General features: G+C 40.3%; 1 protein-coding gene across 2 annotated transcripts in view; it reads left to right on the forward strand.

Annotated features, from left to right (window-relative positions):
- The window catches only part of ITSN1 (intersectin 1), a 221749-nt gene that overhangs the window by 56568 nt on the left and 144243 nt on the right, over window positions 1-20938 (forward strand). The window contains exons 2-4 of one of the 2 annotated variants that reach the window (XM_004386976.2): window positions 4616-4675; window positions 6124-6216; window positions 7148-7211. In XM_004386976.2, coding sequence (XP_004387033.1) covers window positions 4648-4675; window positions 6124-6216; window positions 7148-7211 — 185 coding nt within the window. In that variant the 5' untranslated portion in view covers window positions 4616-4647. Of the gene's footprint in view, window positions 1-4451; window positions 4676-6123; window positions 6217-7147; window positions 7212-20938 lie in introns of those variants that run through there. The other variant, XM_023741323.1, reaches the window with a different exon arrangement.

Genomic DNA, 20938 nt, shown 5'->3' on the forward strand with positions numbered 1-20938 from the left:
TAAAAAAATCAAACATTTATTCAGACTTTTTTGTACTACTGTTTTTGCTTTTACCTTTGTTTTTTTACCTGGCTTTATTTATTTTACTTCTTGATTGCTCAATATTTAGTCTGTGTTTTCTGGTTTTTGTGTGTAAACAGTGGAGTGTTTGCCTCACTCTGAAATTAATAGTTAAGTCCAGCAACATGTTTATGAAATGTTGTAATAGTTTGGGAAATAAATTTATTACAATGTGAAGTCTGAAAGAGAAGGAAACAGAATTGCGTGTTCATAAGACAAGACTGGACGGAAATACGAACACCAGGCTGTTAATTTAACGGGACGATTTGGGCAGTGAAATCATGGTCTTTTTTTTCTACTTTCTAAATTTACCACAGTGATCATCTGTGTAACTGTGTTAATTAAAGGGGGGAAAATGTTGACAGTCATGTTGTAGGCACTGTTGTAAGCTAGGAAAGTTTGAGAAGGAAGCAGTAGGAAATAGGATGGCGCCTATCTGTCACCATGGTGTCTGCCTTCTCTCTGTAGGTTTCCTGCCTCTAAGAACTCCAGATCCTCCCCCAGAAGCACTGCATCCCTGCGGGGCTGACTGGTCTTTCTGTGCACCCTGGGGTAGCAATCCTGCTTTGCTGCTTCCCAGGCGGGAGGGCCAGAAACCTTAGAAGAATGCCTTTCTTTGCTTTGTTGTAGGTAGGTGTCTGTTCTGTTTGTTCTCAGTGTAGGTGACCTACCTTACTTATTCTGTGGAATCCTATCACTGGATGGAACTACCATCACTCACTTTGTCACTGCTCTAGACCTTCTCTTGGATTGTTTGATATCTGATGTCCAGCTTGCCTTCCTTCTCCTCCATATGATGAGAACGCTTACACTTCATGAAGTTTCACTTTTTTGTTAAGAACTTCTTTAAGGACTTCTGTGGTAACATCCTGGTAAGCTTCTTACCCCCATTCAGCTTCCTCTGTGGTCTCCTATGACACTGTTTTTGTTTTAATTAGTTTCCCCCTCTTCCTGCCTTTTGTTTTACAGTGCCTTTATTGTTGGAAAGTCTCCCCCCCCCCCTCCCCTTTCACCCCCCAGCTCCACGTCAGTTGGTTTACCAGTCTAACTACTTTATGGTTGTTCAGTTAAGTTCATACTCCTGAAAGCAAGAGGCTAAGATCATGGGTGCTGGAATCAGACTGACTTCTTCCACCATTTAATAACTGTCTAACCTGTGCCTTAGTTTCTTCATCTGTAAGATGGGGATATTAGTATTATTTAACCCATAGGGTTATTAATGGGATTAAACTGTTTAACACAAGTTAGGTATATTAGTAAGCACTCAATGAAATTTTAGTTATTATCTGTCACTTATATGTGTATGTGGTGTGTATGTATATATGTGTATATACTATATAGACATCCTTACATATATAAACAAGTATAATTTGAACAAGTGTTCTTATTACCGCCCCCCCCGCCCTCCCCGCCGCATCGTGCCAGTAAATCCTCACTGAAGATCATTATCTCTGATTCTCAGAGTAGACCCCTAAGTTTTTATCAAATAAGATAAGGACTTGGAAATCTGCTCTTTTAAGACAATCTTTGTGTGCTTTAATGAGTTGACAAGAATCACTGACACGGAACTGTTTATATGTTTAATTAGTTTAGCTCCATATGATGCATGGGAATGAAAACCTTTCCTGAGTAAATTAAGGATTTATATCTGGAATTTGAAATGGAAAGGCTGTGGTAGAATACCCAGTCAAATGCTCTTACTTTAGAGATGGAGAAACCCAAGCTTACTTCTCTCCTGTCATTCTAAATTCATGTAGTACTTTAACTATTTCTTTAGTTATTTTTTAGTTATGACAGTGAAAGCTGTTTTAATTTTTTTCTCATGTTATAAGCCTTTGTAATTTATATATACTCTTGAGGGACATATATATTTTCTTACACAAGTCAAATACTGATTCAGTGAGGCTTCCTGTCCAGTCTTCTGTCATATTAGACTTTTGTTCATACACTTATAGATAGTTTAGTTTGCTATTCACATATTTTACTGTAATTTGCATTGTTGCTGCTGGTTGCCGTTGAGTCGATTCTGACTCATGGCGAACCCGTGTGTTGTAGAGTAGAACTGCTCCACAGGTTTTCAAGCCTGTGACCTATGGAAGCAGATCACCAGGCTTGTCTTCGGAGGCACCTCTGGGTTTGAACTGCAACCCTTTAGGTTAGCATTCAAGTGCTTAACTGTTTGTGCCACCCAGGGATGAAGAATTTGCTCTGTGTTTACTGAGATGGACAAGTTTTTAATGGGTGACATTTTTAAGAATGTCTGATTTTTATTCTATACCACATTTTATTTTGCATTTCCCATTGTAGAATAATTATACATTATTCTAACTTACATGAAATTTAGAAATAGCTGTTATGCGCATTTGCTATTTAATCATAAAGGTATTTGGAAAATCACTGGTCTTTAAGTTTTTAGTAAAGGGCAGTCATTACAGAAAACACTAGACATGTTAATTTTAAGATGAGTAATTTTGTTTTCCAGTAAAGCGTTCTGGTTTCAGCATAGACTATGCCCCACCCTACCTCTTCAAAAACCTTAAAAAAAAAAAAGAAAAGAAAAGAACTATCCCTGAACATCCTACTAACTCAGCAATGAGGCCACTCCCAAAGTCCACCTTGCAGCCAAAGATTAGACAGGCCTATAAAACAAACAGTAACACGCTTGAGGAATGTCCTTCTCAGCTCAGTCAAGTATATGAGACCAAATCGGGAACACCTGCCCAAAACCAAAGACGAGAAGGCAGGAAAGGACAGGAGAACTGGAGGAATGGACACGGGGAACCCGGGGTGGAAAGGGGGAGAGTGTGGACACAATGCAGGGATTGCAACCAATGTCACAAAACAATTTGTATATAAATTTTTGAATGAGAAGCTAATTTGTCCTGTAAACTTCACCTAAAGCACAATAAAATAAAAAATAAAAAAAATGAGAAATTTTGTGAGCTAATGCCACAAGGACTAATGGCCACCAAGGAGTCATATTCACACTCTGAGACTGACCGTGTGAGGCACTTCTGCTCTGTCCTGTCGGTCGCTATGAGTTGGAACCAACTCGATGGCAGTGGGTTTGGTTTTTTTTTTTTGGAATGACTAATGACCTTGGGAGCCCTGGTGGCACAGTGGTTTAAGCGTTTGACTGCTAACCAAAAGGTTGGCAGTTCAAATCCACCAGCTGCTCCTTGGAAGCCCTGTGGGGCAGTTCTACTCTGTCCTGTAGGGTTGCTATGAGTCAGAATCGACTCAGTGGCAACGGGTTTGGTTTTTCAAAATGACCTTGAGTATCTTTTCACGTGCATATTGGCCATTGATACATCTTCTTTGGTGAAATATCTAGTCAGGTCCTTTGAGGGGCTGTCATTTTTTGATCTAAAGCCGTTTCGTACATGCTTTTAACAATGTGCATACACTATGTTGTTAAAATGAAGTTCAGCTTAAGGAAAAAATACTCATTTTTTAGTTGGGGAAGAGGACTGGCTTTATTTCGTATTGGCTGTTCATGAATTAATAATGCCTACTGGAGGTTTTTGGAGCATTAGATGTATGTTTGGTTTCTGAACCGACTTCATTGTTATATGCGTTATGTGAAGCCTTTCTCAAGATCTTTCAGCAGGAAGTGCAGGCCCAGTTTTTCATGGGTGGAACATGGATTGTGGAGTCAGCTGCTTCCACCCAAATCCCAGCTTGTCACCAAATGTGTGGTATTATTCTAATCACTTAACCTATTGTCGAGTCGATTCCAACTCATGGCGACCCTATAGGACAGAGTAGAACTATCCCATTGGGTTACCAAGGAGCGCCTGGTGGATTCGAATTGCCGACCTTTTGGTTAGCAGGCGAGCTCTTTATATTGTGTCGCCAGAGATTCTTCTAATCACTTAACCTCTCAATTCTCATTTTTCTCATCTATAATACTGGGATGGTAAAACAAAAAAAGGGAGGGGGAGGATGGTAAAACTAGTATCTACCTTATAGAGCTGTGATGGTGATTAAATGAGATTAGACCTGTAAATCCCCTAGGACAATTCTTGGCCTATAATAAATGCTCAATAAAAATAATCTATTGTTATTATGACCTTCATGTGGATAGACAAGGTTATATAGATGGTTACCCAAACTCCTGCCCATTGCCATCGAGTCAATTCAGACTCATAGAGACCCTATAGGACAGAGTAGAAATGCCCCACAGGGTTTCCAAGGCTGTAATTTTCCCTGTGGAAGCCGACTGCTTAGCAGCCTAGCGCTTAACAACTGTGCCAAAGGACTCCTTTCAATTTTTAAGAACAAAGTATATTTAAAAAGTAACAAATACAACTTTGATCACATGTTAGGGTGTCCTGAGCTGTGGGAACAGTCACCAGACTGAAAGCTTCCTATACCTGAGAAGCCATGCAGAGAAGGAGTGAGTGAAGGATGGAGCCCTTAGCTGTGACTTTCTTTCACAGAACTGTACCTAGCTCTGGAATCAGTCTTCTGACAGTTAGAGTGTATCCGTACGTTATAAGGACTGCACAGGGTTGGACTTTGCATAAGCTTAAAATGCTGTGTTTCATTACAGGCGTCCGTTAGCAAGATCAAAGTAACAGAATCATGGCTCAGTTTCCAACGCCTTTTGGTGGTAAGTTTTAAAAGATCTTCTTTGCTTAATGTATTTTGGGACCATATTTAAAAAAAAAAATAGTATATGGCAAATTTGAAATATACACAAAATAGAATAGTGTAATCAACTGTCATGCGGCCATTTAGTTTCAGTAATTACCAACACAGGGCCAACATTGTTTCATCTGGATTCTTTTGAAGTAATTGCCAGTTTTATCATATCATTTCATCCATAAATTACTATGTGTTTCTAAAAGATAAGAACTGTTTTAAAAACTATTGTCACACCTATAAAAATTTATAGTAATTCTTTCCTATTGTTAACTGTTAAGTCATCGTTTTTAGACAGCTTTTTGTAATGGTTTGTTCAAATGAGGATCCAAACAAACTGCATATATTACAGTCAATTAATGTGTCTCCTAAGATCTTTGGTGGTGCAGTGGTTAGGAGCTACAGCTGCTAACCAAAAGGTCGGCAGGTCAAATCCACCAGCCGCTCCTTGGAAACCCTGTGGGCAGTTCTACTCTGTCCTGTAGGGTCACTATGAGCCGGAATCAACTCGACAGCAACGGGTTTAAGTGTCTTAGTCAGTGAGCTCCCCCTCCATCCCTGTTTTCTTTGCAGTTTATTTGTCAGAGTGACTGGGTCATTGTGCGAAAGTTTTTCCAAAGCCGGGATTGGAAGCGTGACTTTTTGTTTGTTTTTAAAGTTCATCCTTTTGAAACGTATCAGTCCGAATAAAATGTGTTTTTCAGGTAGTTTTTCCAAGTGTTATTAGGAAATCGTTAACTATTATTCTTGCTGAGTATTTCAAAGAATGAGAGCGCGCCGTGTTAACGTATCCCCCGGGCAGCTGTCTAACCTCGTTATCGTGGAGAGAGAAGGGAGGCAGGAAGCACCAGCCTTTTCGTGAAGGTCCCTGTGGGATTCCAGCACAGAAGTGGGCAAACTTTAAAAATCATTAGAGTTGATCTGTTTCATTTTGTATTTATTATTGTTCCCCTTTTAAATTTTTGGACAAGTTTTTTTTGTTTTGTTTTGTTTTTTCTTCTGTTCATAATTCCAAGGATTAATCCTGCAGAACAATAAAAATCCCTTTAGAAGCTGCAGGCCGGTAAGACCTGTGAGGGAAGAGAGCACGTCTGTCTCCATCACCATTTATCCCTCATGTCCAACACAGTCTCTGGCACATACAAGTCACTCGAGAAATAGTTTTCAAATGACTGAATGAATGCCCACTGCCCACTATGTCCATCACTGCTAACTCTTTTTTGTCTTGGCATGCTTTAATTTTAATTTTCTGACATTGTTTGAATCCTCAGTGTGTAACTTTCAAAGACAAACGGGGCTTCATTGATCATACCATTTGTAACTCAGTGACAGAATCTTAAAGTACAACGGCAATAGCACAGGTGCATTTTGCTTTGCTTTTCTCGCTGAATAATTTGTCTTTGTTCTGGATTTTAGGCAGCCTGGATATCTGGGCCATAACTGTCGAGGAGAGAGTGAAGCATGATCAACAGTTCCATAGTTTAAAGCCCATCTCTGGATTTATTACTGGTAATTGTAGTCAGCGTTTTTATGCTTTTACTTGTCAGTGGTATGTATGTCTGTGGAAAATTATGCAGTGCTGAGGTGGGCGCATATGCTCTAGGGGACATTTTACCTGCCTTGCCTTTGCCTTGAGTCTGTGTTGTTACATCTGCTTTTCCCACAGTGCATTCCGACCTTGTTTGCAGTCCTCAGTGGATGTCAAGCTCCTTGCTTTAGGCTGTGGCCTTTGAGCTAGAAGAGTTACTTAATTCTGGTCGTGAACTGGTCTGGGAAACTGTTAAATACGTTATGTAACAGATTCTGAACATTAAAAAAGAAATATTTCTCCTGTTGCTGTGTCCCCAGAGTTCCTTCTGTACTTTGCCTTTTCTATTATCTTTCTTGTTTGATTACTCTTCAGGAATTAGCTTTAGAAAAAATGGGATCTGGATTTCCTGGGGATTTGCTTTTGTGTATATTATCATAGTTCTCTTTATTAGTTCTGAATTGTTGATGCTGACTCTTTTAAATCATTGTTGCTTATCCTCCACAACGATATCAGAAGTACCTAAAATTTGAAATGCGGGCATTGGGACTGGCGATTCTTATAGTAATTATAAAGTAGAAATACGAGTCCTCAGTTTCCTCAGGATTCCTGTAGTTGTGCTTTGCCAAAATGTGGAGCTGTGAGCATCCGAGTTAACAGCAGGTTAATCCGACAGCCTGCCCCGCTGCAAGTGGCTGGCTTCTTGAGATGATTTTTGAAAGTGTTGCGTTCTAAAGTCATTGCTGGTGGCTTCGTCTTACTGTTTCTTACAGACGTAGCATTTGACTTTTATCCTGTATTCAATTCTTGTTTACAGGCTCGCCAGCCCCTTTCTTGTTTTCGGGATTTTGCTGTGAGAGGATTTCTGTCAGCTGTTGTTTTCTTCTGAAACTTTTTCCATTTAATTTACAGGTGATCAAGCTAGAAACTTTTTTTTTCAATCTGGGTTACCTCAACCTGTTTTAGCACAGATATGGTAAGTTGGAAGTTTATATAAGCAGAAGGTAAAGTAAAGTATTTTTGATCCTATTTGGGAATATTATTTCTTATGCTGTTGAAGGAGAACATGTATCTCTAGCTTGAAATGCTCTACTACATCTTAACAGAAATACTTCTGAAATACTATCTAACATGAGACTAAGGAGCCCTGGTGATGCGGTGGTTAAGTGCTCGGCTGCTAACCCGTAAGGTCGGTAGTTGGAACCCACTAGCTGCTCCGCGGGAGGAAGATGTGGCAGTCTGCTTCTGTAAAGGTTACAGCTTTGGAAACCCTATGGGGCAGTTCTGTTCTGTCCTGTGGAGTTGCTATGAGTTGGAATCGACTCAACGGCAGTGGGTTTGGGTTTGTTTTGTTTTAATGTAGAACCAAAACAGAAAAAAAAAAAAAAAAGTGGTGAAATTTGAAAGATGGCATTCTGCCCGAAAGTGAATTGAGAAATCTAGATTTTGGTATTTTCTTACTGCCAGTTTGTTTTAGCTTCATCCAGGTCACCCAGACTCATCAGAATCTCTCACATTTTTTGTTTCATGATGATCCTGTATTTTTCCTTGATTAGAGAATAAAAGGTAAAGAAAACATTTGAGGCTTCGTAGAGGTTAGAAATAACTGGTATTTATTACAGTGTAGTACATGGTGAATGCATAATAAATATTGTTGAATTCTTTGTCACAAAGGAGCATTCCATCTTTTGAAGACACGGGAGAGAGAGAATGAATCGCAAAGGGTGGCAAACACAGGTTTGGGTTCCTGACTTTGGGGAGCCGCGCTGAAATTCCGCTGCGCTCCAAGAAGCCGCATTTCCTCATAATGTGTTGTTCTTGAAGTTACAGCTTCGTTTCCCTGGGCTGTTGGTATTCACACCTGAGTTTGAATCCTGACTCTGCTCCTTTCTGATTTGGTGCATGTGTCTACCCTCTCTAACCTCAGTTGCCTAATCTAGAATGGGAATACTTGTATTTTTGTAACAGGGTTGTTGAGAGAAATAGCAGAACAGCTGTACATAAAGGACTTGGTGTAGGGCCTGGCACATAATAGGCCCTCAGAAGAAAACCCAGAAAGGTAGCTGCTACCATCATCAAGGGTAGGATGTTCCAAGTGACAAGATTGTCCAACTAATTGCTTGCCCCCTTAAATGACCAACTTTTTTGTTTATGATTTTCATGAAAATGATTGACATAGCTCCTTGGGGCCCTCAACTCTGCAGAACATAATCTAAGCTTTTTCCTGATTAAGTTTCATAGTTTAGAAAGTCATTTACTAGGTTCTGAAGTAGCAGAGCTTTCAGGAGCAATATACACGCGTGCGTGCGTGTGTGTATGCATGTACGTGCGTGTGGAGGGGGGGCTGTACTGGGATGGAAACTAAGTGATACCAGACTGTGTTGTTTCTGGTGTCACGTCTGCTTGTCTTTCCTCCTCCCGTTGTCCGCGTGGTGGCCCAGGCCGTCTCCTTTAACTCACGGGCCTCCTCCTGTGACGCCATCTAGTTGTAACTGCTGTGAGCTAGAAAAATCAGATAACCAAGTTTTTTTTGGAATTACTTTTAAAATAAAGGAAATGGCCCAGAAAGAGGGAGCCAGCCAGCACTCAGGCGCACGGGCTGTCAGAAAGTGTGCGAGTTTAAACGGAGGGACTTGGGACGTCTGTTGTAATCGTATGAAGCTTTTTTGTTGGCTCTGCATTCTGGCTTGTGATAGCGCTTTGCACCAGTGTCAAGAGCTCTCTAGAACCTTCCTCTCCCGGGCATGACTGACTTTGCTAACTGCGCGTTTATTCTGCAGTCCCAGCTCGTGCGGGTTCGTATAAGAAGCAGCCATATGATGGATTCTCTACTGCCAGAAGCCCTCATTCCACATGTAAAAATTATTTATCAGATGTCTCCTGTGGCCAGTGACTATTACAGATGGTGGGGATACAGCAGTGAACAAAATAGACAAAGTCTCTGCTTTCATGGAAATGACAGTCTAATAGAAGGAGATAGTCAATAACCATATAAAAATCATGTCACATGGTAACAAGTGTTATGGAGAAGGTAATCATAAGTTTCCTGAACCATAGATGTCGCTAAACCCAAAAAAGCAAACCCTCCAGGAGTAGAACTGCCCCTTCGGGTTTCCACGGCTGTAAATCTCTAAGGAGGCAGACTGCCTTGTCTTTCTCTCACAGAGTGGCTGGTGAGTTTGAACCACCAACCTTTTGGTCAGCAGCCAAGTGCTTAACCACTGCACCACCAGGGTTCCTTGATGTCCTGCTAAGAGAGTGGAATTATTACCTGTTGCCATCAAGCCGATTCTGACTCATAGTGACCCTATAGGACAGAGTAGAACTCCCCCATACGGTTTCCAAGGCTGTAAATCTTTATAGAAGTGGACTGTCACATCTTTCTCCATGGAGTGGCTGGTGGGTTTGAACTGCCAACTTTTTGGTTAGTTGTCAAGAGGGTTCCTTGACAGTGGAATGGTATAGTGCAAAGTATGAGCAAGAGTTCTGTTGTCTTCCAGCAATAGCTCTGATACTTAATCATTTTGTAACCCTGGGCAAGTTGACCTCTTTGAGCCTAGGTTTTTTAATTTATAAAAAGGAGGATAATTAATCAAATGAAACAGTTTCCCCTTCCGCTCCCTGATACTAATCTTGTGTTCTCCTGTGATTTTCCTAGTGCGGCTCTGGGTTGACCCATGTTCTTTCTGGTAGAGAGAGGGATGAGATGGACTGTGCAGTTTTAGGCAGCGCCTATGGTAGTCACGGAGCCCTGGTGGCCCAGTGGTTAAGAGCTCAGCTGCTAATCAAAAAGTCAGCAGTTCAAATCCACCAGCTGCTCCTTGGCAACCCTGTGAGGCAGTTCTACTCTGTCCTGTAGGGTGGCTGTGAGTCGGAATCGACTTGATGGCAACAGCTTTGGTTTGGTTTTGGTATGGTAGTCACGGAGCCCTGGTGGCCCAGTGGTTAAGAGCTCGGCTGCTAATCAAAAGGTTGGCAGTTTGAATCCACCATCTGCTCCTTGGCAACCCCGTGAAGCGGTTCTGCTCTGACCTATCAGGTCGCTGTTAGTTGGAATAGACTCCCTGGCACCGGGTTCAACGGGTTCATGGTAGTCGTCTGGGGAAGAAGAGAATTCTGGATTGAGGACTGGGAACTGTCTCCAGTCTCCCTCTCTGGGCCTCAGCTCAAATATGTGAATGATGTGAGCTGATAGGGAGTGTATGTTAGAAACCTTTATAATTTTTGTTCCCATATAGAAACTGTATTCCACTTAACTAACTTACGAACTTTTGAACTGTAACCTGTTAATACTATGGGGACTGTGTATTTCGCCAGTCCGATTTCCAGTTAAGAATACAATAAAACCTGAATTCTCAGAGGACAGATACAAGTTAGTGAGTGCAATGCCAGAGTATAACAGCTGCCAAAGATGATACATCTTCCTAGAAATTGTCTCACTAATAAGGAACTGGAAGGAAACTGGCAAACATCCTTCTGGCAACTTAAATGCTTAAAATTGTTTCAAGGTTGGACCAGGGGGGCGGTGGTGGGGTGGGAAGGGAGGAAGAAGGCAGATGGAAATGAACAATAGCCTGAAAGAACCTGGAAAAAAGATCCAGTGAGGGTTTTGGAATCAGAGGTGGAAGTGACCACAGGAATGGAAATCTTCTAAGGAGGGAACTGAGGGGAAGGGAAGGAGCACCACCTGGAAATGGGTCTGAGAGACAAGGAGGCAGAGAGGTGGAGTCAAGGATAGAACAGCTTGGTGGTCTGGTTTAAGGATGAGAAGGGGACAGGGCAAACAGCCACGTAACTTGTACTATCTTAGAACACTTCTGTGCATGCGTCAGAAGGGCCTCCAGACCCCAACAGGATCAGCTTGCCAAACCTAATTGCATAAGAAGCCTTCAAGTTTTTGAAAAGTATGTGGAAATGATTTAAAAAAAAAAAAAGTCATAATCATGAGTTTGAAGTTTTAGAACGGTTCCTGGCATATAGTAAGTGCTCGATAAAACTTAGTTATTATTATAACATAGCATTTAATGTAACTTTATACATGCTATTATTTACCTAAAGTAAGCTTTAAAAATCATTTGAAATGAATATTTTGTGAACAGTATGCCCTCTAGTATTCTATTCACTTAGTAAAAATGAAGTGATACCTTATTTATCTAGAAAAGTTGTACCCACAACAACACACTCCTTTAACAGTGCTTGACAGTTCCCGTTTTATGTATAGAAAGATACATAAAAATCAGATCTTGCTGACCTTAATTGTATCTCTGTGATGTCTGAGAAGGCTTCTGGGGACATTACAGTCTTTGGGATCACTACTGGGAGCATTATTGCAGGCATTAATATGCTGCTGAAATTCCATTTTAAAAAAGGGTTAGAAGTTGCTAGTATTCTGGATAAAAATTATATGATGCCTTTCAAGCAATATGTATTTTTATCTTTCATTGTTACCACCTGTACAGGAGAACTTTAACAAAAGGACGCTTACATTTTGAAGAACACTTGAGCATGACCCAAGTGGTGGCTTTGAATCTGATTTTAAAAATACTTTGTTATGGTGTTTTAATGATTAGTTTTTTAAAATGAAGAGCCCCTCGGTGGTGCAAACTGTTAAGCACTCAGCTACTAACCGAAAGGTTGGCGGTTTGAATCACCCAGAGGTGCCTCAGAGGAAAGGACCTGGAGATCTACTTCTGAAAGATCAGACTTTGAAAACCCTGTGGAGCACAGTTCTACTCGGCCACACATGGAATCAGCTTGATGGCAACTGGTTTGGTTTGGCTTTGGTTTTTAAAATGAAGATTTTGTTCCAGGTCAGAAGTTTTATTATTTCATTAGAAGCAACATATTAGAGAAATATGTTTTGAATATACACTGTTATAGAAGGGTTTAAAACTTAAAAAAAAATAGGTCAGTGCCCTACAGCAAGTGTTAAAGGTAGGAGATATAGTGGGAATATTGACCCTCCCCCCAAAAAAAACCCCCATTGCCATTGAGTCGATTCTGACTCATAACTCTATGGGACAAAGTGGAACTGGCCCATAGGGTTTCCAAGGTTGTAATCTTTATGGAAGCAGACTGCCGCATCTTTCTCCCATGGAGCAGCTGGTGGGTTTGAACCACCGACCTGTCAGTTAGCAGCCAGATGCTTAACCACTGTGCCACCAGGGCTCCTTCACTGACAGAATACTTTCTGTGAAATAGCCAAAAGAACTAAAACCTGCATTGTTGGAGATCAGTCTTATTAAGCCCCTTCAGAGTGTCTGCAGATGTAAAAGAGACCAGTCCCCCCTGCCATTTTCCATTCACTTTGCAGAAGTATCTTCAATGACAGACCAGTCCTTGAGAATCCAGCAATGATAAACACACCCCAGAAGAACCAGGGAGGCAAAGATGGTGCTCTCATTGGTTTGATTACAAAACTGAAGAGAAGATGTGCTTTGCCTGGCAGATATTCTACAGAGCTTGTTTATTTTATTATTATTATTTTTGCCAGAAAGCCAAGTACAGAAGGTTACAAAAGGAAAAAATGGGTTGGAGATCAAAAGCAACTAAAATAGCAGTGAGTACGTGGGTAGAGTTGAGCAGGCAACACTGCTAAGAGCGGAGGGCCAGCAAGAAAGAGGCGGTCTGTGGAGACAGTGTGACCTGTGAGTCTGGAGCTCAGGAGAGTGGTCCAGGTCGTAGCGTTTGGATGGCAGCGGGAACCACAGCGAGGGAGATGGTGAAGGCACCCTCCACTGAGTCTTGGGTAGTCCAGTAGCTCCTTCTTGAAACCTGTTATCACTTCTTCACAGTAGGCTTCTTGGCAGTCACTTTTGCTCCCAAAGGGATGATCATTTCATGGAAGCCAAAGGAAGAAAGTGTCTCATGAAGAGGGGTGGTTATTAACTGTTGAATGCTGCTGTGAGGCAGGGTAAAAAAAACGAGTACTGAACGTGTTCTTGAGTGTAACAGCCATGGAGGATACTGGAGATCTTAAATCTCCCTACGTTACCAAGATTCGTTTTTAAGATTCCCTTCCCATAGCCACTTACCCACCTGTTTTCAAGTAACATTGCTCAGTGCTATTTATTGTATATTATCTTTTTCCTTTCTTAATTCCAACAATCTGATATTTCGTTTGGTTGAACTTCTTTAAGTAAAATTTTAAAGAAAACCTGTATGTGTGGTGAACTTTCCAGATTTTTACTTTCTTAACAGAAAATATCTTTCTTTTGCCCTTATATGTGGAAGATAGTTTGGCCGAGTGTAGAATTTTAGGATTGTAATAATTTTTCTCACACTACTCTGTCACATTGCTCATTATCTTCTATTATTTTTTCTTTGTGGAAGCTTATCTTTTTTGTCTTAAAGTATGCAAGACTTGCTTATATTTGGAATTCAGAAAATTGGCTAGGACATGTGGGAATTCTGCCCAGTATGTAATAAACCCTATTAATCCAAAGACTGAAGACTTGTCTCTGTATCAGTCTGTCTTACGGGATAATTCCTGGAGTTGATCTTTGAAGCGACTGATAGCTTTCAGTGTTGGGCATCCTCCTAGTCCTTGCTCTATCGGGTTTTTTACTTCACTAATCATACTTTCGTTTGTTTCCACAAACTTTGCAATTCTGAGATAACGTCTTTGTTTTTTGTTCTGTTCTAATAGTTTTATCGACACATTGTCTATATAATTGTTTTATCTATATGTCATCCTCTCAGATCTTACTAACTTGTCTCCAGTTTTCCGCGTTAACTCTTTTTCTTTTTTCTTTGGGTTCCTTTTATGCTGATGGCTTAGGTTAGTCCCATTCTGTCTCAAATGCTAAATTGCTTCAAGTTTTAGATGATATTTAAAAACTCTTATTTATCATCTTTATCGATGATAGTTCTGTGACTTTAAATACCACCCAAAGGCAGGTGACTCCTAAGTTCGTATCTCCAGACTTCTTTTCAGAGCTCTAAACTTGGGTATCCAGCTGCCTCTCAGCTCTTCATTTGAATGTGCACAGGAGTCTCAAATTTAACATGTCCAAATCTGAACTCCTGACCCACTGTCTCCCACCCCTTATTCCTGAGTCTTTGCTGTCTCAGTTCATGGCACTGAGCGTCTACCTGGTGCTCAAACCAGCACCTGGAGCACTGCTGGATCCTCCTCTTTTCCTCACCCTACACATCTACTCTATCAGCACGTTCTTTTGTCTCCATTTACAGAATTTATCCCCAATCTGGCACTTCTTTCTATCTCCACTGCTATCATCATAATCTGTTGTCTCACTCCGTCACTGTTAGAGGATCCTGACTGGATTCTTCTTCTCTCACTTGCTTGCCCCTTTAGATTCCATTCTCCACATAACATTCAGAATAATCTTTTAAAAAACCTAATCCTGTTAAAACTTTCCATTGAGAAAAAATCCAGTGATTACCAAGGCTTTTGTCTTGCATCACTCTCTTCTACAATTTCTGCCCTCCAGCTACGCTGCCTTCTTCCTGTTCTTTCAGTGGGCCCAGTTTCTCCTTCCCTCACAGTCATTACCCTTGGTGTCCCCTCTTTCTAGATCCTCACACAGCTGGCTCATCGCCCTTCTCTTCCCAGGTCGTATGTCACCTCCTCAGAGAGGTGCTTCCTGCCCACCCACCTAGAGGAGCTCCCCGGTTCCCTCTGCCCACCCGCCTCAAGGTTTCCCAGCACAACAGCGTTTGTCACCGTGGGAAATAATCTGATTTACGTTTCTTATTTAGTAGCTGCTTGCCACTAGACTGTAAGCTCTGTGAGGGCAGGGGCCTTCCAACTTTTTTCACGGTTGTAACCCCAATGCCTTGGTAGTGCCTAGACTTTAGTAGGCACCTCCATTCCCCCCAATATTTGTTGGGCGAATGAATGAATGAATGAATGCCCATCGAGGCTGGATTAATCTGCATTATTGGTTGGATTTAGCTGCAGCCTGGTGGGAGATGGGCAGCCTGTGACAAGCGTTCGTGGAGAAGGTGGGTGCTAAGGAATCTGCAGGCTTCAGCTTTGCTGCAGGAATGAGCTGGGGCAAGAGGAGGCTGGTCTCTGCTCCATCCTGTAATACACACAGAGTAGTTGCATAATCGCTACACTCATCTTCACTACAAACAGAAAGTTGAAGATTACTTTGTAGTTCTTTTGTTTTCGACTGAGGTTGTATAAAGTACTGTGTTCAGAAATTACCCCTCCCTCCTGTGTGGATATGTTGTTTATTTAAAAATACTATTAGGTTCATTTGTTTATGTTTTTATTAATTTTTTGGGATTCCCCCACAATCTTTATGGATTTAATTTATTTTTTTGAATATGTCATAGATTAACAAGATTCCAGAAGCCAACACTGTACAAAGTTATGCTCACAAAAGGGTCACTCCCTTTCCTAACCCTTCATCCCTGTTTCTACCCGTTTTATTAGTTTCCTGTCATCCTTCCTGAAGCAGGTGCATGATATATATATGCATGTGTGTTATGAATTTTAGAAATATTTTTATTTCCAATAATTTTAAATATATTTATATTTAAGTTATTTCCTCTTCTTTTGGTTAGTGTAACCTCCTGTAAATGCTCTTTTGTTCTTTGCTTTTTTCACTTAACAAGATATCCTGGAAATCACTCTTATGAGTCTATGGAGATCTTTTTCAGTTTTTGTTTTGTTCTTTAACAGTTGCATAGTACTCGCTGTGGAGGATACATCACAGTTTATCACACCCACCTCTTGTGTATGTACATTTAGGTTATTTCCAATATTGTGCAATTCCAGATAAATGCAGCAATGAATGAGTTTATGCATAGATATTTTTGTGTTGTTGGAGGTTTATCTTCAGGGTAAATCCCTAGGAGCGGAATCGTGGGTCAAAGGGTAAATGCAGACCTAGTTCTGGTCAAGTTGCGAGGTACCCTCCATCTGGATTTGTAGCACTTTTTCTGACCAACAGTGTACAAGAGTGATTGGTAGTTTATTTGTACAAACAAAACGAAAAGCTTCTCCTTAACACCCAGCGTGCCTCTGACCCCTGTATCTTCTCAGCCCTGCCTGTTGTCAGGTACGGATTCTAATATCAAGCTCAACGTCGTACGTAAGGTCAGTTTATTTGCAAGAGTCATATACAGCAGTTGTTTGACTTATGCTGATTTTTAACATATACATGCTCTGTTTTTACTTTGGAGGAGTAAACTGTAAATTCAGTTTCAGTATTCTCAGACTTTTTCTTAGTCTTTTGGGGGAATTGTGAGAAATAAACTGGAGAAATAATTATAAATGGAAGATCGTACAGATGGCAGAACTGAAGTCGTTTTTTTGCAGAGGAACCTTGGGAAATAGAATGCAAACTATATTCCAGTGTATGGGGCGGAGGAAAGGTTAAGAATGAGAGCTGAACTTTGTAGAAGTAACTACTGTATTTCCATAAATTCTTTTGAGTTTTTACTATCAAGAAGTCTCAACAGTCATGTTTTATTAGTTGAGGTAATTTTTATAAGATCACACAAAATGCTCAAAACAATTTTGGAATTGCGGTAGGTGGCTTACGGCTAGACACTTAGGACCTGAAGATCGTTTGTCCCTCTCCTGTCCTCTCCTGTCCTGCGGGGGCACTTCAGCGGTGAGGTGTTTAGAAACTGTCAACTGTTCTAATCAGGCCACTGCTAAGAAGTCTGTTCTCCCCTAACTCACTCACTGTCGTCCCACACTGGGTGTTTCTGTTATTCACTAGAAAACACATTTCTGAGACAGTGGTGTGCTGAATAGGGGGTGGGAATCTGCCTGTTGGGGTGTGTTGATGTTGGCTGATGGGAGGTTTCTCTTTTTTTCTGAAAACCATAAGAAATAGCTGAATACCTTTTAAGAAGCTCTTAGAAAAAGAAGGAACGATCACCATTTCATTTTATTAATTTCCTTTATAAAACCTAAACAATGGTACAAAAATGAAGCTGCTAGAGACCAGTCTTAGTTATGGACGTGTTGGTGCTGTTAGGTGCTATCGAGTCAGTTTCCGACTCACAGCGACCCCACACACAACAGAACGAAACACTGCCCTGTCCTGCGCCATCCTCAGAATCATTTCCTATGTTTGAGCCCATTGTTGTTGCCACTGTGTCAGTCCATCTCGTCAAGGGTTGTCCTGTTTCACTGACCCTCTGTCCTACCAAGCATGATGTCCTTCTCCAGGGAGTGGTCTCTCCTGATAACGTGTCCAAAGTACGTGAGATGAAGTCTTACCATCCTCTCTTCCAAGGAGCATTCTGGCTGTACTTCTTCCAAGACAGATTTGTTTGTTCTCCTGGCAGTCCATGGTGTATGTTCAATATTCTTCACCAGCACCGTAATTCAAAGGCATCAATTCTTCTTCTGTCTCCTTTATTCATTGTCCAGCTTTTGCATGCGTATTAGGTGATTGAAAATACCATGGCTTAGATCAGAGTCCTGAAAGTGACATCTTTGCTTTTTAACACTTTAAAGAGGTCTTTTGCAGCAGAGTTGCCATATACCCAAAAATTAAAAACAAAGTCTTAGCAAATAGCATCCAGCAATGTATGAAAAGAATAATACGCAGTGACCAACTCAGGATTATGCCAGGGGTGCAAAGTTGGTTCAGAATCAAAAAATTCTATCAATATTCATCTTTTCATTAGCAGATGAAGGAAAAAAAACCTTGTGATTAAATCAGCAGCAGATGCTGATGAGGCAGCTGATAAAAAGCATAGTAATCATATCTTTTAAGTAAGTGGAAAAGGGAACGACTTAAGTATGTCAGACTATCCGTTAACCCATTGCCGTCTAGTCGATTCTGACTCATAGCGACCCTATAGGACAGAGTAGAACTGTCCATATGGTTTCGAAGGAGTGACTAGTGGATTCGAACTGCCAGCCTTTTGATTAACAGCCAGACTCTTAACCACCGCGCCTGTTACTCTAAACAGTAAACACTAAAACCACTTCATTTAAACTCAGAACTAAGCAGGGATGCCCACACATTCAGTAATGTCTTAGAGGCAGTAAGACCAATAAAAGAAATAATCTGTATAAATATTGGGGGAAAAAAACAACTCTGTTTTGCTGATCATGTGATTGCATACCTACTAAGCCCAAGAGATTTTAATAAAAAAAAAATTAATATGAATATTGCATTAAAAAAAATCAACTTTTTCTTTATACTTGAAGTAAACATATAAAAATGGAAATGGGAAAGAATATTCCGTTTAAAATAGTGACAAAAATGCTTCAATTCCTAAGAACACATTTAAGAAGAGAAGGGTGTTATATAAAGCAAGTGATAGAATCTTTTTAAAGTAAATACAGGTAGAACTGGGAACGGAGAAACATACTATTTTCTTGGGTAGACAGACAATACCACTAACAGGTCAGTTCTCAACAATATATAAATTTAATGCAGTTTCAGTTTGGATCCCAGTACAGTTGTCTGTGGAATAGATAAAGTGATATTAAAGTTTATAGGGAAACACAAATGTCTGTGAGAAGTTAAAAAAAAAAAAAAAAAGCCTCCCAGATATCAAAACGTATCATAGAGCCAGACTGATCAGATCATTATCATATTGGCCTGGGAATTGTTCAGTCAGAATAGGTAATCCCAGAAATAGGTCCTGCTTCATAGGACTATTGAGCAAAGAACAAAAATATATTTCGATTCAGTGAGAAGAGGATGGGTTAGTTAATAAATATTGCTTTAAAAGCTAGGTATCCATTTGGAGTGTTGATGAGCTCCGGTGTAACATACTACGTGCACACACACACAAAATTACAGTTGGTTTAGAGATTGAAATGTAATAGAAAATCAAGGACTGAAAACCCACAAGCTATATGATGAAAGAAATAGTTTATATATAAAAATTTAGAATGTCTGTACAGGTAAAATATATACAAAATCAACAGACAAATAATTTGTAAAAGTCTTTCAATGATTGTTAGAATTAGTATGTAACATAAAATGAACTCTTACAAACTGACAGAAAAATGACCTATGATCCATCAGAAAACTTGGCAGAGAGTGTGAAGGAGCAGTTTATTGAAGTACAGTAAAACCTGGGAAAGTCGGAACCTGTGTAAGGCAAAAACCTGTCAGAGAAGGAAAACTCAGACATTTCCCACTAATAGAGAAGGATAGAAGATTCTAAAGACAGCACTCTGTCAAAGGCGGAAACCTTGCGAGACCAGGAAAAACAAGCCCGTCCCATCGAATTCCTGCTCTCACAGGTTTCGCTGTACAAATTTAAATGACAAGAAAGCGCGCAGACAGTGATGCTGAAGCTCAGGAATAGTAAGGGAGATTTTGATTCCACTGAGGTAAAAAGGAGGTTAAGCTTCCTGCTGAATGACCTTGCTCTATTTTCCAAAATAATAGTGCTGACTTTTAATTTTTTAATAATTTTTATCACTTTTAGAGGTTTTTAATCTTTGTTATATGCCACATTTGATTGTGTTGCATGGTTTTGGTCTTTGAGTTAACTCCATCACGTAGTCTTTTCTATGTAACTTCATTTTCTTTTTTTGGAAAGTTAAAATTGGCCCAGTTAAAAAGATTGCTCGTCGTGCTGTTTTAATCTGGGTAGCTGATCTTATCGTTTTATATTTCAAATAAAAAGTTTTGTAAGATGGTTTAAAAAAAATAAATCCTTACAGTTTTAATATCTGGGGTAAAAGAAGTGAAGCCTGAGTGAACATTTCTCATGCAGAAGAGGTTGAACTGTGAATACGCGCAGCTTTGAGTTAGGTGATATGATTTTCGATTGCAAGTACAAACCCTTTTGCTTAGTCTTCTTCGAGAGAAAATACGTGAAAGCTCATTAGAAGTTGCACTTGGACCATTTATGTTTGAGTACCATTTTCAAATAGCAAATATATTGGTAACCTTACCATGTTGTTACAACTTCTCTGTGTTATAGAAGAGGAAAATGAGGTTCACTGATATTGTGACTTGCCTAAAGGCAGGATTCTAAAGAAAAGTTCATTTTAAGAGCTTCAGTTAGTATAGTATAGTAACAGTATAGTATAAAAACCAGAAACCACACCCGCTGCCGTGGAGTTGATTCTGACTGATAGTGACCCTGTAGTATAGTCATAGTATAGTATAGTATAGTATAGCATAGCGTAGTATAGTGTTGTCTCCATGGTGAAGTTTGTAGAACCCCACAGAGGAGCTGATGCAGGCTAACCAAGTTTCTCTAGAAATACCGTTTCTTTTTGTTTTAAACAGCTTTATGGTGGTGTAATTCGCGTATCAAAATTCACCCTTTTAAAGTGTACATTTCTGCAGCCATCAGTACTATCTAATTTAAAAACATTTTCATCCTTCCAAAAAGAAATCCTGTATCTAGATACTTTTGATGTCCAAAGAACAAATGCCCGCACTGAGACTGAAAATTAAGTTATGTGTCCTAAAAGGAAGGTGCCCCGGTGGAGCGGCAGTCAATCGTTCGGCTGTTAACCGAAAGGTCGGCAGTTTGAACCCACCCAGCAGCAGCTCTCTTCTGTCCCATGGGGTTGCCGTGAGTCGAAATCGACTCAACAGCACCCAACAACAGCAGCGCCGTAAAAGGAAGCTGAACCCAGTAAAAGGCATTTTGTTCATATAAAACCTCGCTGATGTTTCCAGGTCGGTTAAACAGTTTCGTTTCGTTCTCCCCAGGGGTAAGGGGGCTGATTATTTTGTTTTCTGTGTTGGTACAAGTGCTGGTTCCAGAAAGGTCTTTTTATGG

The sequence above is a fragment of the Trichechus manatus genome, unplaced genomic scaffold (assembly GCF_000243295.1).
Source record: "Trichechus manatus latirostris isolate Lorelei unplaced genomic scaffold, TriManLat1.0 scaffold00177, whole genome shotgun sequence".
Lineage (NCBI taxonomy): Eukaryota > Metazoa > Chordata > Mammalia > Sirenia > Trichechidae > Trichechus > Trichechus manatus.